Source organism: Lemur catta, chromosome 5, assembly GCF_020740605.2.
Source record: "Lemur catta isolate mLemCat1 chromosome 5, mLemCat1.pri, whole genome shotgun sequence".
Taxonomy (NCBI): Eukaryota; Metazoa; Chordata; class Mammalia; order Primates; family Lemuridae; genus Lemur; species Lemur catta.
The window spans coordinates 71,781,819-71,799,627 of NC_059132.1; the positions used below are offsets into that span (position 1 = coordinate 71,781,819).

General features: G+C 43.2%; 1 protein-coding gene across 3 annotated transcripts in view; it reads left to right on the forward strand.

The window, feature by feature from the left end:
• The window catches only part of ARHGAP10 (Rho GTPase activating protein 10), a 277,640-nt gene that overhangs the window by 183,058 nt on the left and 76,773 nt on the right, over window positions 1–17,809 (forward strand). For all 3 annotated transcript variants that reach the window (XM_045552099.1, XM_045552100.1, XM_045552101.1), the window contains 2 exons: window positions 6,532–6,637; window positions 8,278–8,437. In XM_045552099.1, coding sequence (XP_045408055.1) covers window positions 6,532–6,637; window positions 8,278–8,437 — 266 coding nt within the window. The remainder of the gene's footprint in view (window positions 1–6,531; window positions 6,638–8,277; window positions 8,438–17,809) is intronic.

Sequence of the window (17,809 nt, forward strand, 5' to 3'; positions counted from 1 at the left end):
GTGGCCAGTATATTTTCTGCCCATAGTCAAGGTTCCTGGGAAGCAAAATCATAACAATCATAACTGTAAAGTTCTTTGGTTATTATGAGAAACATAACTGTTATAGGATACAAGACATTGGTGTTTGCCTAACCAGATTGTTCTATCGTTTTTGGTAAAACAGCATGGGAAACAAGGCAAAATCACATGGTTCTTGGCAGAGAAGGACTCAGAAACTTGGGAATAAAAGGAACTGAATGCTAAATGGCATCCCTCTCTCTTAGCCTGCTGTATTAATTTCACAGTAGATGGGAACTCCACAGAAGAACTGGAACACTTGCTGTCTGTTGACTGAAGCCCTTTGTCCCTTGAGAAATGCTTGGATGGTTACTGCTAATGCCTTTCTAAAATTACAGTGTTATTGACTTTTGACATTTAAATATTGAAATAATTTAATATTTATCTGCCTGTATGTCTTCGAAAAGTTCCAGGATCATATCTTTTTCAGTCTCCGTGAGTTGGCACGGCGGCATCAGCAGATGAACATTACAGTGTGGTGGATGCTGATTTATAGTTTCACAATTAAAATGCTTTTTCTACTACAGTAAACTCCTAATTCCCTGGCATGTTTCAGGAATTTGGTGTTATAATTAATTTAGTATCCTAGATTTTTTAAGAAAGTTAGGCCTTTCATTCTTTATGAATTAATATCAATTAAAATATAATAAAATGCATGTAGCATGAGCAACTGGAGCTAACTTTTCTTAGCTGTTTTTGAGTACCTGAAAGGTATTATGTTGTAGCCATATATAAATGCCTGCTAATAGAAAGCTCTGATTAATGTCAAAATAAAATAGAGGAAAAAGTGGTTGTATTTTAAAAGCCTTATGGAAGAATATTTTTTTGAAGAGGAAGAAGAGGAGGGAAAAAAGCAGACTTGGAAAAAATGTATGTGTGATCAGAAGAGATGGGGGTAGTAGCTTCGTGGGAGAGGGGCTGCAGAGAAAGTGAAAGGTTTGACTGTATCTCAAAACTTACTAAATGAAGAACCTCATCCCTAAAGGGTGGGAAACTATTTCTCTAGCTTGTGTTTCTAAGTAAGTTATAAATCTTAAAATATTAAAACTCGGTTTTCATCAGAGAAAGATGATTATTAATGACAAGATAGATTCCGAAGTTAGAGATAGCTTTTTAGGTCAAAGTTTTCAAAAATTTTTCCATTTTTGAACTGTAAAATTCTTATCCTCAGCAGTTATCCTTTCGTTACTTTGGAATTTTTGACTATTTTTCAGAGTCTCTGCTTTAATTTTATTTTTTAAAATCAGAGCTGTGAATTAAACCTGTTATATATTTATATTTTTATTTTCTCCAGGATTGATTAGATTTTGATTTTAATGCCAGATTAAGAACTGGATTATAATTTATTACCTAACACTTCATTCATTCATTCATTCATTCATTCCCCCCCTTCAAGGAATGTTATCTAACACTTTAGACAGTTGTGCTTTTGTTTTCAGTGATGAATTTAGTTTGTATCTAAAAGTTTTTTATTGCATAATGATTTGTGTTCTGCTTTATCATGTGCTTTCTAATTTCTTAGCCTTTTTGCTTCCTTTTTCTTTACCAACAACTATCTCAGTGTCCTCTATTATAAAACATCATTTCTCACCCTCAGACACTATTATTGGGAGTTTAAACTGGAACAAACTGAACTTTGCAAACATTGGAGACAATCCCATGTTCCTAAAATTGACAGTGTGGTGCTCCATTTAGTGACATGGAAAGATATCCATGATCTATTAAATGAAATAGGCTGTTTATACATTTCACTATGAAAAAAGGAAGGAAAATTATGAAAGCATTAAACGTATGATTTACTAGCTTATATTAGGGTAAGATTTATTATCGATAATTTTAATTTAGGTGAACTTTTTATTAAAACGTAACATGGGCAGAAATAGGTATACAGCTTAATGAATTTTAAAAAAGTGGGGATATCCTTGTCATCAGCCCCCGGATCAAGAAATCAAACATCATCAGAACCTCAGAAGCCCTTTCTCACAAAAGTGTAGTTCCTCTCCACCTCCATAAAGTGTGACCACTCTTCTGACAGTGTGGCTTGGAGTTATTGTCTTTGAACTTTATGTAAATGGATCAGACAGAATATCCTCTCTCATCTCTGGCTGCTTTTGCTCATCTTGTGATACTTGTCCATGTCGTGTGAAGCAGTGGTTGATTCATTGTCGTTGTGTTCTGTTGTAGGAGTACACCACAGTGTAGTTGTCTATTCTACTGTCAATGGATATTTGGGTTGTTTCCAGTTTAGGGCTATTACAAAGAATGCTGCTGTGAATATTCTAGTATGTGTCTTTCAGTGAACATTTATGTGGATTTCTCCTGGTTATATACCTAGGAGTGGAATTTTTGGGTGATGGGGTATGTGTTTGCTCAGCTTTTGCAGACACTGCCGGTTCCCTATAGTGGCTCTGCCATTTAGTTATTCCCACCTGGTTGGTGTCTGGAAGTTCCAGTTGCCTCATAGCATTGCCCACAGATATGAGCATTCATTCAAAGCCATTGTGTGGGGTGAGTAGTAGTCTCTCCTTGTGGTTTTAACTTCTATTTCTCTGGGGTGGATTGAGCCCTTTTTTTTTTTTTTAGGTCATGTGAATAAATATTTTGTGAAGTTCCACTCCAGTCTTTTGTCTGTTTTCTGTGAGGTTGTGTCTGTCTTTTTCTTTTTCTGTTGGATTTGCAGGAGTTCTTTCCAGCCTGATTGCATGAGCTTTTTTAGTGATTTTTACTTAGGTCTTTATTTTCTCTCTGTTGTCTAAAATTTTAGCAGAGCATGTATTTAATTTTTATCATAAGAAAAAAGATAAAAGTGTTATCATTTTGAAAAAATAAATGCCCCTGTCTTGTTCTGTTTTACCTCTTTCTTGTGACCTTCGGTTTCTTGCTTTTTGAATGTGTTCTGAAGTCCCACTCTGCACTCACTCTCCAGCAGCTCCCTCTTTAACCTCCCCATTTTAGTAAAAAAGGGGCTCTCAACTGAGAAATTTAGCGGTGTCCAAAGTCCCTTCTCCCAGTCTTACTGTTCCTTTTTTTTTTTGTTTTTTTTTTGAGACAGAGTCTTGCTGTGTTGCCTGGGCTAGAGTGAGTGCCATGGCGTCAGCCTAGCTCACAGCAACCTCAAACTCCTGGGCTCAAGTGATCCTACTGCCTCAGCCTCCCGAGTAGCTGGGACTACAGGCATGCGCCACCATGCCCGGCTGATTTTATATATATATATATATATACACACACACACACAAATGAAATTTATATATATAAATTATATATATAAATATATATATTTATATAAATATATATATATTTAGTTGTCCAGCTGGTTTCTATTTTTTTTTTTTTTAAGTAGAGACGAGGTCTTGCTCAGGCTGGTCTCGAACTCCTGAGCTCAAACGATCTTCCCGCCTCAGCCTCCCAGAGTGCTAGGGTTACAGGCGTGAGCCACTGCGCCCGGCCCAGTCTTTCTGTTCTTAACTGTCGATACCACTGGCAGCGCCCAGTCTGTGCAGGCTTCTTCTCACTTGACTTCCTGGTGACATTGAACCTCTCTGGTCCCACCACCCCGTCCTCCTCCTCCATTTGCTTTGCCTGCTTGTCAGCCCTGGAGTTGGCCTGTCCCCTGTATGTCTTTGGAGCCCTTTGCCCCACAGCGCCCTCGGTTAGCTTTCTGAAGTTGTCGGGCAGCTTCAGCCACGTGCTAGAGGTCACATCTTCTGGAGAACATTTTCTAGTCTTGGTCTCTGAAGCCTCCCCGCTACCTGCTGGATACCAGACACTTCAAAATCACCTCCTCTGTCCTCTTCCTCCTCACACCAGCTTTGCCTCCAGCACTGCCGTCTGCCGGTGGGACTGGCCGTACTACCAGACAAGCCAGAGACGGAACTTTGGTCATCTCTGCCGTCCTCCTTCTCATCCACTGCCTACCTGCTGCTAAATCCTGTCAGTTCTACTATTTCCATCGTAGCTCTTACATAATAACAGCAACACAGACAACAACAGTAATAATAGCTAACAAGGGTTGAGTGCCTATCTGTGCCAGCCACGGAGGCTAAGCGCAGTGCTTTAATCTCATACTGGCCTTTTGAGATGTTGCTACCCTCATTTTACAGATGAGGAAACTGAGGCACAGAGAGGTTAGGTAACTTGCTCAGGGCCACTCAGCTGACAGTTGGAAGCAGCGACTCTGACTCTAGGCTATAGGGATGGTCCCGCTATTTCGACTGTACGATGGGTTTATTGGGATGTAGCCTCATCATACGGTGAGGAGCATCTGTACTTCTGTGGTCTGCTACTTTATTTGTAGTTCTGCCATCTCCCCCTTCCTTCCTATCACTTCATCCCCAAATAGCATTTCCCTCCTAACTTGCTCTTTTTCCCCATTCTAAACTATCTTTCAAAAAATGTCAGGTTTACCATCCCTTCCTTGCTTTACTTTTAAAAGCCAACAGTAGAGACAAATTCTTCAAATTGGCCTTTTTTAGACAGAGTCTTGCTGTGTTGCCCTGAGTAGAGTGCACTGGCATAATTATAGCTTCACAGCAACCTAGAACTCCTGGGCTCGAGCCATCCCTCCTGCCTCAGCCTCCTGAGTAGCTGGGAGTACAGGCATGCGCCACAGTGCCCAACTAATTTTGCCATTTTTAGTAGAGATGGGGTCTCGCTCTTGCTTGGGCTGCTCTTGAACTCTTGAGCTCAAGTGATTCTCCCACCTCGGCCTCCCAGAGTGCTAGGATTATAGGCTTGACAAACTGGCATTTTCAGAGCAAAGTTGGCCTCAGACTGCCACGTGAGCTGCTGTCTCTGCATAGGCCGTGTGCTTGTCCTCTTGCTGTTCGCTGTGTCTGGAATGTGCCCCCAGCCCCTCAGTCTGCCTTTCCTTGGACTCTTCCCCAGTCTCGAGTGCGACCCTTCCTGAGCTTCCGGGCCAGCTCTGTGTGAACCTCCAAAGCAGTTTGTTAATCTTCCTTTCTGTTACGGTAAACCTAGCACCCAATTCTCATCAGTCACGTCTTTGACACCCCTGAAAACTCTAGCATAATCCTCAATAACAAGCATGTTATTGATTTATTTGATAATTTACGATCAAGAACACAAAGGGGATTCAAATAGATCATTAATAAGAGTCACAGATAATTAATTCCAAAGTTTAAGGGGTAAAGGGAATGTGTTAGTTTCCCAGGGCTGCTGTAACCAAGTATTATAAACTGAGTGGCTCAAAACAGCAGAAATTTATTCTGACACCATCCTAGAGACTCGAAAGTGTGAGCTGCAGATGTTGGGAGGGCCATGCTTGCTCTGAAGGCTGTAGCCAGCTTCTGGTGGCTCCTGGCAATCCTAAGGATCCCTTGACTTGTAGGTTCTTATCTCCCATAGCTGCCTCTACTGTCACATGACTCTCTCCTGTGTCTGCCTTCACGTGGCCGTCTTCCCTCTGTGTCTTTTTCTTATAAGGACACCAGTCGTATTGGATTAAGGGATGGACCCCACCCTACTTCACAGTGATCTCATCTTAACTGACATCTGCAACAGCTTTACTTCCAAATAAAGTCATGGATTAAGAGTGCCTTTTTATCGTGATGTTTTGACATCTGGGGCCTCACTGACCTGGGGACACTGCTCCTCCCAGGGCTAGTCCAATTCCTAGAGATACTAAACCCCAGTGGGCTTTTCATGCTCAAACTGTCCAGTCCTCGGCATGCACCTGCTCTCCTGCTTTTATCACCCCTGGCCCAGGTAGCAGCCAGCTGGGGGACAGCTTCTATGCCCCAGAGCCCACGGAAATCACTACCTTAGCGAATGCTAAGCCTGCCAACCTTGCCCCATTCTTTCTGCGGAAACCATGTTAAAGACACTCTTGCCCACATTTCACCCTGTCTTCCTCTGCGTTTTGACCGATGCTGGTGCATCCCCGTGTGGCATGCCACGCCATCCCATCTGTTTCCAGGGCTCTGTGCATAAAACTTTGCCCTGTATGGCAGTCCTTGCCGTATCTTGCCATACCTGATTAATTTCCGAGTGCAGTTTAAAGCAGTCACGTTCTGAGGATCTAAGGGTTGGAACTTCAACATATCTTTTTGGGGGATACAGTTCAACCCTTGACAGGGAGTAGCCTATTTGCTGGTGTTTTACTTGCATTCCGTTGTGGGGCGGTGACCCCGTGACTGGACTCCATCAGGTGGGTGACGAGCAGGCTTGAAGCCCGGCGTGCCCGAAGGAGAAGCCGCGGCAGCTGTCCTGGTACAAACCCAGGGAAAGGCACCAACTGCAGCTGCGCTGAAATGACCTCATATGGGAGGCGTTAGAAGATTAATGATAGGGAGAAAGATTTCTTTTTCCTTTTAAAGGTGGCAAAATATATTTAAATTCTCTGTGTTTGACAGTCTTGAAGATGAGCTGTTGACATTGTTGATTTTGAGAAACATATATTCGATTCTGAGTATTCTAACTACTATTTTCTTTCTTCTTTTTTTTTTTTTTTAAAAGAAAGCGGCAGCCCAGAATCTCGTGTTAATGCTATCCATTTCTTGGTACACAAGCTGCCAGAGAAAAATAAAGAAATGTTGGATATTTTGGTGAAACACTTAACAAAGTAAGCCTCTCTTTCTTCCTTTTAACTTTCTTCGCTTCGCTCTAGGTGCGGTGCAGCGTTCCTGGGTTTGTAACGGTTGGAACGGGGGCTGCATACACAATACCAGGACCACACCTGGAAGGGCAAGCTGGGCGTTTGACTCATCGTGTGTGTTTTGGACAAGGCGTTGAAATACGATGCTTTCATCAAGTTGTATAATTATTTGCTTAACAGCGCTGCCAGCAACTCAGGATTTGATTTGAAAGAAAGAAGAGAATATTATACATCGCCCCATACACAGATTCTGGAAATGTGATTATAAGTTTGTTAGCAAATTTAACTTGGTTTCACACCTATCTAAGTTTGAACATGCCCTTAAGTTTGCTTAATTCAGCAATGGGTAGTTATTTCACAGAATCCATTCTCTTTTCCTTCCTCCTCCTCTTAAAAGCAAGCAAAATTGAATAATTCAGCAGAGAGATTAGCTCTTTCTTCAAATATAAATGGCTCACAGATTATTATAACTTCAGAATTTTCGAGGTGAGAGGAAGCTGAGGAACACTATGTTTTAGAACCTTTATTTTATATTAAGAGTGAAGGCCAGAGGATATTGTGATTTGCTAACGGTCCTGCTACTTGTATAGCCATACATTGATTTGGCCAACAAATGTTTGGTGAATGCCTTTTTTTAGGTGCTAGTGAATAGAGAGTTGAACAAGACAGTCAAAAATCCCTACTTTGTTGAAGTACTTTCTTGGGGGAAAAAGATGCTAAACAGATTACAAATAAAAATACGAAATAGTTTCAGAGGATAAGTGGCAAAAACACAAAGCAGAGTAAGGAGATAGAGAATGTATGTTGAGTGTGAGACTATAAAGAAGATTATCATGGAAGATCTCTTTGAGGATGAAATCTTTGAGTTGAGTTCTGCATAAATGGCAAGACTACTAAGAACAGTTGTCCAGGTTGTTTACTATATAATGGTACTGGGCTAAAGGACTGAGTGTGGGTGCTGTGACCAAGTTCCGCATACTTGGGAAACTGTTTTTCACAAAGCTGCCATGGGGTCTTGTAGTCCCTAGAAGCAAGGGTACAATGATCCGGTGGAAGAGGTGGGGGGGAGGTGTTTTGAATAGAGGGGAATAGTAAATGAAGGCTTTTGAGAGAAACAAGCTTAGCATGTACAGTAGGCTCTCTGGATCTGTGGACTCCATATCTGTGGGTTTTTGCATCCATGGATTCAGCAAACCACTGATTGAAAATGCAGTATTCACAGGGTGCAAGTGGGTATGGAGGCTGACTTTTTCTATCTGTAGGTTCCATAGGGCTAATTGCAGGACTTTAGCATCTGTGCCTTTTGGTATCCACGAGGGTGCAGGAACCAGTCCCCTGTGGATACCAAGGGAAGACTGTACATGGAATTAGTAAGAAAGCCATTTCGGCTAGAGTAGAACACAAGAGAGAGAGAGAGAAGTAAAAGAGGAGGCAGGGGCCTCAGTGCGTGGGTCTTGTTAGAGCCACTTATTTCAGAGGTAGATGTTGAGGAACAGTAGGAGTCTCTTGACTCACTGTTTTTAAGGACATAGAGTTGCAGAATATTGTACATTCCACAATTTTTGGCCCTTTGGTTAAACAGACTTTCCCCCCCTCATCAATTCTAGTGTTTCAAATCACTCCAAGCAAAACCTGATGACGGTGGCAAATTTAGGAGTGGTGTTTGGACCGACTCTAATGAGGCCACAGGAAGAAACGGTTGCTGCCATCATGGATTTGAAGTTTCAGAATATTGTCGTGGAAATCTTAATTGAAAACCACGAAAAGGTAATAAAATTCTTATTTTCCTTAAAAGACTTCCCAGTTATGGCTTGTCACCAAGTAATGAATAACTATCCTCTTAGATTTCCCTTTTTTTTTAAAAAAGTGATTTTATTATTGCTGTGATGAGCTTGGTTCTAAGAAGTTCTCATTGAGCTTCTGTCTTTTGATGGTGCTCTGTAAATCTGAACCTTACCCAGTCTTGTGTTATTCACTGGTTTAATGAAGAAACATTTAATCCAGATGCAAATGAATATGGGCAAGGTAATTGTGAACTGTTTAGATTTTTTGTTGCTTTCATTCCTATCCTTGCATTTGTCACTCAAATTCTGTGTGTCATAGTGGTCCTGTACTCTTGATCCAGTTAGGGCTTTGCAACTTAAAAAAACAAGAGAGAAAATAAGGCAAAGAAAGAAGGTTGAAAAGAAGTGAGATGGAGTGAGAGGACCATGAGCATCATTGAGAGTGGGGTTGAGGGGCAGGGAGCCCCTGAGCCCGCTGGCCAAGGGCACCTGGGTTTGCTCTGCACTTGAGAAGAGTAATGCAGGTGTGGGTATAATGCTGGTCAGGGGGCAGTCATGCAGGTGGTGAGAGTGTTGCACGTGGGGGTCATAATGCTGGTGAGGGAGCAAAATGCTGATGGGGAGAGTGTTGCAGGTGGGGGTAATAATGCTGGTGAGGGAGCAAAATGCTGATGGGGAGAGTGTTGCAGGTGGGGGTAATAATGCTGGTGAGGGAGCAAAATGCTGATGGGGAGAGTGTTGCACGTGGGGATAATAATGCTGGTGAGGGAGCAAAATGCTGATGGGGAGAGTGTTGCAGGTGGGGGTAATAATGCTGGTGAGGGAGCAAAATGCTGATGGGGAGAGTGTTGCAGGTGGGGGTAATAATGCTGGTGAGGGAGCAAAATGCTGATGGGGAGAGTGTTGCAGGTGGGGGTAATAATGCTGGTGAGGGAGCAAAATGCTGATGGGGAGAGTGTTGCAGGTGGGGGTAATAATGCTGGTGAGGGAGCAAAATGCTGATGGGGAGAGTGTTGCACGTGGGGATAATAATGCTGGTGAGGGAGCAAAATGCTGATGGGGAGAGTGTTGCAGGTGGGGGTAATAATGCTGGTGAGGGAGCAAAATGCTGATGGGGAGAGTGTTGCAGGTGGGGGTAATAATGCTGGTGAGGGAGCAAAATGCTGATGGGGAGAGTGTTGCAGGTGGGGGTAATAATGCTGGTGAGGGAGCAAAATGCTGATGGGGAGAGTGTTGCACGTGGGGATAATAATGCTGGTGAGGGAGCAAAATGCTGATGGGGAGAGTGTTGCAGGTGGGGGTAATAATGCTGGTGAGGGAGCAAAATGCTGATGGGGAGAGTGTTGCAGGTGGGGGTAATAATGCTGGTGAGGGAGCAAAATGCTGATGGGGAGAGTGTTGCAGGTGGGGGTAATAATGCTGGTGAGGGAGCAAAATGCTGATGGGGAGAGTGTTGCAGGTGGGGGTAATAATGCTGGTCAGGGAGCAAAATGCTGATGGGGAGAGTATTGCAGGTGGGGGTAATAATGCTGGTCAGGGAGCAAAATGCTGATGGGGAGAGTGTTGCAGGTGGGGATAATAATGCTGGTCAGGGAGCAAAATGCTGATGGGGAGAGTATTGCAGGTGGGGGTAATAATGCTGGTCAGGGAACAGTAATGCCTGGCAAAAGGGTATTCCTGGTTGGACCCTGCTGTCCTGAGTGACAGGTCAATGAGGAGAAGCTGGGGTTGGGTAAACACCTCAAATGGGCCGAGGCAGTACTCCTGGGCCCGGGGTAGGGGGGAGGGACACTTTCCTGGGATTTGGTGGATGGGGTTGAGATGGGTTTGAATTAGGAGATCCATCTCAGGGGTGAGCAGAAACTGCTTTAATGTACTCTTCCTCCCACCACACCCAGTCAGCATTTTAGATTCTAGAAATAAGTACTGTTCGTCATTGTCCCTTCGTGATCTCTTTCCCAAAGTACTGTTCTTTTCTCCTCAATGACATATTCTCTGTGGCTGCTCTCACAATACGACAGCAGAGTTGAGTTGTTACAGCGGAGACCAGATAGCCAGCAAAGCAAAACTATGTAGCATCTGGTCGTTTAGAGGAAAGGCTTGCTGATCCTTGTTGTGGACCGATAACTTTCAACCCTGGCAAGCAGAATCCTCTGCGGGGCTCTTTTAAACAGCTCTGCAGCCACGTGTATTCTGTTAAAGTTTTGCCTTCATAAGAATTTTTTATTTATTGATTGATTTTGAGACAGACTCTCACTCTGTCACCTGGGTAGAGTGTACAGTGGCATCATCATAGCTCACTGTGACCTCAAACGCCTGGGCTCAAGTGATCCTCCTGCCTCAGCCTCTCGAGTAGCTGGGACTACAGGTGCACATCACCATGCCTGGCTAAATGTTTCTATTTTTAGTAGAGTCAGGGTCTCGCTCAAGCTGGTCTTGAACTACTGACCTTAAGCAAGCCTCCCGCCTTGGCCTCCCAGAGTGCTAGGATTACAGACGTGAGCCACTGCACCCAGCCCCTGCCTTTATAAGAATTATTAAGTAGCCAGCAAGGAGAATGGCTGATCTAGGGAGGAAGTGTCTCTTCTGCTTCTATTAAGAACTTAAGAGAAAACTTCACGGTGGAACATGGGAGAAGGTTCTGTTAGTATTTGAGAGGTTTTTGTTCATAGTAGTTAAGGCCTAAGTGTGATTTTTGCTGGTGTTAGGTCTGCCCCATGGCAGTTTGTATTTGGACGCAGAATTTGAAGGAGCTGGAATCTATTGAAACACTTAGCTGGCCTACATTTATAAGTAGAAATGGGACAGCTTTTGGGGGACATATGGGAAAAATAGTTTCAGGATGCTTCTGGAGTGCTTGGTTCCAAAGGACTACACCTTGTGTGCCTGTGTCTCTCCCACTCTCTCAACACCCTCAAAGATTCCACCTATTAAGGAAAATGAAGATGCTGACTCAGGGTTAAAATTATACCTTTACTATGAACAAGGACATAACATGTTTATTATTTAGGGCAGTGCTGCTTAATCTTTTGGGGATTGCAGACCTTTGAGAAGCTGACAAAAGTTACAACTTTTTCCCCAGATAAATGCACATAACTCCCCTCTGCCCCTGATAGTGCTGTCATTGGGTTCACATGCATTCCTGAATCTGTGCACTGAAGGTTAAGAATCTCTGGTTTAAAATGAGTCATCTCTGAAGTGACTTGTCTCATTACTATGTAATCAAGGGAATATATGATTTTTTTAAAAAAGATTAGACTCTTTCAAAAACTTTTTTCCCCCCTCATTCTGTCACGTGTAGATCAACACCCTGCTAATAACTTCCCTCAAGTCTGCCTCTCAGAGAATTTGAAAACCGTTCAAACATTTGGTCACTCATTTGGTTATTAAAAGGATTTTTAAGAATTGAGATTGCATTATATACCAAGCATGTAGTAGGTGCTGGATATGCAGATGAACGTTACAACCACTGTTGGAAATCAGGTCACAACCTTGGCGTGGGGAAACCATGCTTTGGGACTTGAATCCCATAATGATTATCCCAGTCTACCATACCATATAACTTCTTTTCTTCCTTGTTGATTTCTCCCTGCTAGATCCTTGAGGGTGGAGATTTTTTTGTGCATTTACAGTGATACCTGGTACATACTGGATGGTCAGTTAATATTTATGAAATGAATTAATGAATTCAATACATTTTGAGGGGGTTGGAGGAGTGGGAAAGAGACAGGTGAACAGAGGTGTAGTCCCTCTGAGCAAAGCATTGGGAGAGCATTTCTTGGGTCCTTGTTGCATTTGCTATTTGCTAGAGCAGTTCTAGCTTGTGCTCATATTCGTTCTCATGGAAAAATTAAGCTTGAAAGCCAGTTGGGGATTTTCTTTATCAGTATGGTAAAAGCAGCTTGTTTATGGGTGTAAGAACTTTTTTTTTTTTGGAGCCAGTGGTGAATTTATGCCTCCTTTTATGGTCCTGTCTAACTGTCATTAAACCTCATTAGTGTGCACTAAGCTCTCCAGACAGCTCCTGGAAAGATGGCTACTATTCATTTTTAGAAAGCGAAATAATTAGACTACAAGCCTTGGAACAATGTTATAGTAGCTCAACTATCATTTGATTAAATCCTAATTAGGGAACTTTTATGCAATTTATTTGTGAAAATACTGGCTCTGGGTCTTACTCTTGCATAAAAGGATCTCCATTTCATGCTGCAGCTGCCTGTTTTCTTCCCTTATTTGAAGCTGGGGAGATAAGTACATGATTTTTCTGCTGGGAAGTAGATAGTGCTGCTTTCACCTTGTTAACAAATCTTACAGGAATTTCCAAGTAGCACCGGTGAGCCAGGTATAATAGTCATAGCGGATGAAAGCAGCCTCTCTCTCAGAGATAGAGCTAAGTAAGTAGAGGGCTTTCAGCGTTCCTCCTCTTCCTCTCTGTGTCTAGATAGTGCTGCAAATGCACAACTGACATTAATTAAAGCACTGAGGCTGTCCATTGAGAAGGCAGGAGGTGGACATTGGGTTTCAGATTCTTCACTGTGTGCGCAGGTTGAGGTTCGGGAGCAGCAGGTTGTGTGGTGGGGCTTGGGGGTGAGAGGGTGTCAGTTAGGATTAGTTAACAGTTCGGATAACTTAATTTCCCCATTGCCTCCCCTTTTCTCTCCAATTTCATCCCTGTGTACTTCCACTCCCACTCCCAGCTCTTTGTTCCTGCTCAGCTGGACTTCACTGCAGAGTCCAGGCTCGGCTATGAGGAGGAATATTTCTGCTGACAAGGGTGGTTGTGCAGAAAAACTTCACGTGGACGTGGGTATCCGTGTTAGCCACAGGTTTCCCTACAGCTGACCCCCAGGTCCCCCCATCAGAGGATCTTACCTTTGACTCAAAAGTGGGGAAGGAGGGGATATAGACCCTCTTAGTAAATGTTTGAGGACAAGAAGAAAAGGGGGTGGGTAAGGATAGGAAAGGTTAAAAGGAATAGGCTGTGAGGAAGGACAAAATCACAATAATGGATAGCAGGACAAAAACGGAGGCGGTAGGCTGGAGAGGAAAGGAGAGGCCCGTTAGTGCTGCTGAAAGTGAATACCGCAGAGGGGAAGAATGACAAGCGAAGGAAGTCGTTTTCTTTTCCTTAGTTACTTATTTTTCCTCCCTGGGAATGTGAAAAGTGTTGCCTCTAGGAAAGTCACTACAGCAAAGAGGAAACGTCAACATGTAATTAAAGCAGGATTGCTCTAGATGAATTTTGGAGTTAGAAAAAGACCCCTAGATAATCTGCTTTGGAGATCACAATTTCTCCTAGCCTCTTCTCTGTTTTCATAAAATCCGTGTGTACTTTATAGGAAACTTAACCCATATGTTTTGGCTTTATGTGCACAATAATACGTTAAGATGTTGTTTTAAAAGAAGTATTCGTGGGCCAAAAATATTATCAAGGTCTTTCTTCCCTTGCAAATCAGAAAATTGTATTCCCCAGGTGGGGAAGGCTGCTGTGAACTTCCCAGGGATTTTCAAATTGGGGTTGTGCTTTAGAATTTGTGAGTTTTGTATAAGTTCTGTTCTTAACAAAGTGTACTTGTTAGGCATTAATTCAGTGCATTTTTTTTCTGAGAGCCTGCTGTGAGTCAGACATGGTGTCAGTTCTGGGGAAGTAAAGAGAGTGGGTCCAGTAGGGGCAAGAAGAAATGTCCAAAAGTAGCTATAAGATGTGGCAGAGAATAAGTGCTGTCAGAGAATGCGCATGCGTGAGTGCACAAGCAAGCAAGAGCAGCTGATACTTCAGAGGAGGATTTGCGTCCAGCTGTGGGAAATCTGGAAAGTTTCCTGAGTAGATGGTTTGAGTCAGTTTTAGAATGGAGTTTGAACAGGTGGAGCCGTTTTAAGAGGACATTTCAGGCATGGGAGATAATGTAATCAGAGAAACAGAGAAGTGTGTGTTTCGGGAATGCAGCTCTTGTTGGAACATGGGTGAATGGAAAGAGAGAGGATTGGAAAGCGATTCAGGCCAGGTGTAGGAGGTTAGAATGCTGCTTTAGGACTTCTGCATTTAATTTTATAGGTACAGGGACCACTCACGGTTTGCAAGTAAACTACTTCAGAAAGCTTAGCCTGACAGCAGGGTTTGCAATAGAAAGTAGAAGATTGAAAGACTAGGAAGAGAGGTCACATGGCACAGATTAAGGGCATGGTGGTGAGAATGGGGGTTCCAGGGTGGACAGCACCATTTGGTGAGGTGGAATAGGCAAAATCCAGGGGCTGGCTTTGTGGCAGATCTCGGAGGAAGGGGTTGTCAGGGTTCAGTCCTGGGAGATTTTTGATGTCATCAATAAAAGGAAGGAGAAAATGGGTTCAAGGCCAGGAGTAAGATGAGTTCAGTTTGTAACATGGTGAATTTTAGTTGTCTCTCCATTCAGCAAGATCAGCCGAGTAGGCAGTTGGGGATGCAGAGCTCAAACCTTAAGAGAATTTAGGGGTAGAAAGTATAATGTGAGGCATAAAGACAGATTAGCGTGAGAAAATATTTATTGGATTCTCAGAGTGTCACATGCTTTTGGTCTATTATATAGGGTATTCATATAATTTTTGTGTATGTATATCTACATTTAAAATACATATTAAAATACATAGACTTCTTGTTGCATTCATATAGGTAATAATATCCCTTTATAGGTAGAGAATTCTTATGTATATTATTCCTTTATACGTATGAGAGAACTGAGGGGTGAGAGATTAACGTGGCCATGGGTGTAGAGCTAGTAAGTGGCAGTATTTGGATTTGAACTGAGATCACTTGACTCCCAGAGCCTTTGCTTTTCATCACTAGAAGATAACAATAATGTCCTTGAGAAACACCAAGATTTTACCGTTGGTGATAAAAGAGGAGCCAGAAGAAATTCATTGTCAGGATCAGGTCAGTGCTAGTGTCAGGGTTGTCTAGGGACGTTGTCAAAGATGCTGGAGGCTGTGCACGAGATGGCAGAGTGTGAGGACAGGCGGAGGTGTGAGCCCCTTGAAGGAGATCTCTGTTGAGAGCCAGAGCTGAAATCAACTTGTCATGGTGTAAATGAGTGAGTGAGTGGGAATGGGTGGTAAATACCGACTTACTTGGTGTTTTTCTCATATGACAGAAGAGTAACTCGGGAGGAAAAGCCAGAACAGACATGGAAGGGAAGGTTAGAGCAGGACTGCTAGCACCTGAGTTTGATACAGCTCGCCGATCACGCTCACATTCTAATGGCCTGTTAGCTCATAGGTGGGGTTGGGGAGCTCTTTAAAGGAACTGGTGGCTCAGGCATATAATCCTAGCACTGTGGGGGGCTGTGGAGGGAGGATTACTTGAGGCCAGGAGTTTAAGACCAGTCTGAGCAAGAGCGAGACCCCGTCTCTACTAAAAATAGAAAAATTAGCCAGGTGTAGAGGCAAGAGCCTGTAGTCCCAGCTACTGGGGAGGCTGAGGCAGGAGGATCCCCTGAGCCCAGGAGTTTGAGGTTGCTGTGAGCTACGATGACTCCACTGCACGCTAGCGCTGGCAACAGAGCCAGACACTGTCTCAAAAAAAAAAAAAAAAAAAAAAGACATTTTAACTTTTGAAATGGGGACTTTGATAATTTGTGTCATTTTTTTTCTTTTCTGTGAAAATGGAGGCCATGTGTGATGATCATGCTTTGTTGAAAAGGCTGCTATCCCTGTCTTGTTCAGAGGTTTCTTCAGGTCGCTTGGATTTATCCCTGTTTGCAACATGTGTTGCAAAGTCCTCCAGTAGCCAGTGTCCTTCAGTCACAGAAGAACCTAGAAAGCTTAATCAGATACCGGTCTTAGTCTGTAGTGTGCTGTTACGATAGAATACCTGAGACGGGTAATTTGTAAGGAATGGAGATTTATTTCTTACAGGTCTGGAGGCTGGGAATTCAAGGTTGAGGGGCCACGTCTGGCAAGGGCCTTCTTGCTGCATCATCCCACAGCAGCAAGGCAAGAGAGCATGAGAGAGACACACACAGAGGCAGAGTGTGTGTGAGGGAGTGTGCGAGTGAGCGCTGGCCGAACTTGCTTTTATAACAAACCCACTCTTTCAATAATGAACCCACTCCCAAGATGACATTAATCCATTCATGAGGGCAGAGCTCTCCTGACCTAATCACTCTTAAAGGTCCCACCTGTCAACACTGTTGCGTTGGGGATTAAGTTTTCAGCGTGTGAACTTTGGGGTATGCATTGAAACCATAGCATGTCCAGTGTCATCACCAGAATATTAAATTACACACACACATAGAGAAGTGTCAAACTGCATTTTAACTTTGCAGCCAACTTTTTGACCTGCGTCTGCCTATTTTTGCCAAAAGCTGTCAAGCACACCCCTGCTCCCAGGTTCATTGGCAGAATGGATTCCCGTTCGGTTCCAGCCTGCTGCTGTCCCAGCAGCAGCAACCTGCGGATTGTTTTTGATAAGGGGCACCCACTGTACCATTCCTGTTGCTACAGAAACAACGAACACCGTAGCCCACGTCTGCAGGTTGGTCTCTGTCATCCTTTAATGTAACAAGAGACTGAGTGAGTAGTATGCAAACCATTTTCCATCAAGTGCAGGAAATCATCCAGTCTTAAAGCATGCCTGTCATTTAATGGGAGAAATAAATCTCTTAAAAAAAAAAAAGTCCAGCTTAAAATGCTTCTTAATTTAGCTTTGCTGGCACGAGGTTGCTAGGCAGCACCAGTTTTCATGTGAGAGAAAAATAAATGTCTTCAACAACAACAACAACAACAACAACAACAAAAGCTCCAAAGTTTCTAAAAGCTTTATGTCTGTCTGAGTAGTGACTGTTCCGTGTTAAAGTCAAAACCGCACGGCAAGAATATTTGACAAATTTTCAGAGGATTTTTTTCCCTCCAGTTTTCATGCATGTTGGCCTCTTTGGCATTGCCACGAAAACTTTACTGTTATATATATATTTTTTTTCTCAGCAGGGCTTTGCATTTTCTGGAAGCCTCTGCTTTGTGCTGTCGTGTGGCTCCGTAGATGGTAGATACAGAGGTTGTATTTTCCCATGGGACTAGAGTGGTTTGATAAGAGAAAAACTGAGAGACAGGAGTCATTCTGCAGCATTTAAGTGCCCAGTATAGACAAAGCACTGGGGCGGTCTCCAGAAAATCGAAGAGCTGCGACAGAGGGCGAACAGATTTTATTCTTTGTTGTCTAAGAAAGCATACTCAGTACAAGTGAGCAGAACTTGCCAGGACGTGCGTTTTTGATTCAATAGAAGGAAGAACTTCATAATATTTATAATAATGAGAATGTGTTCATGTCAGAGATGGGACTGAGGAGCTGGCGTGAAGCTAGCAGGCCTCCGAGGTGTCCTGCTCA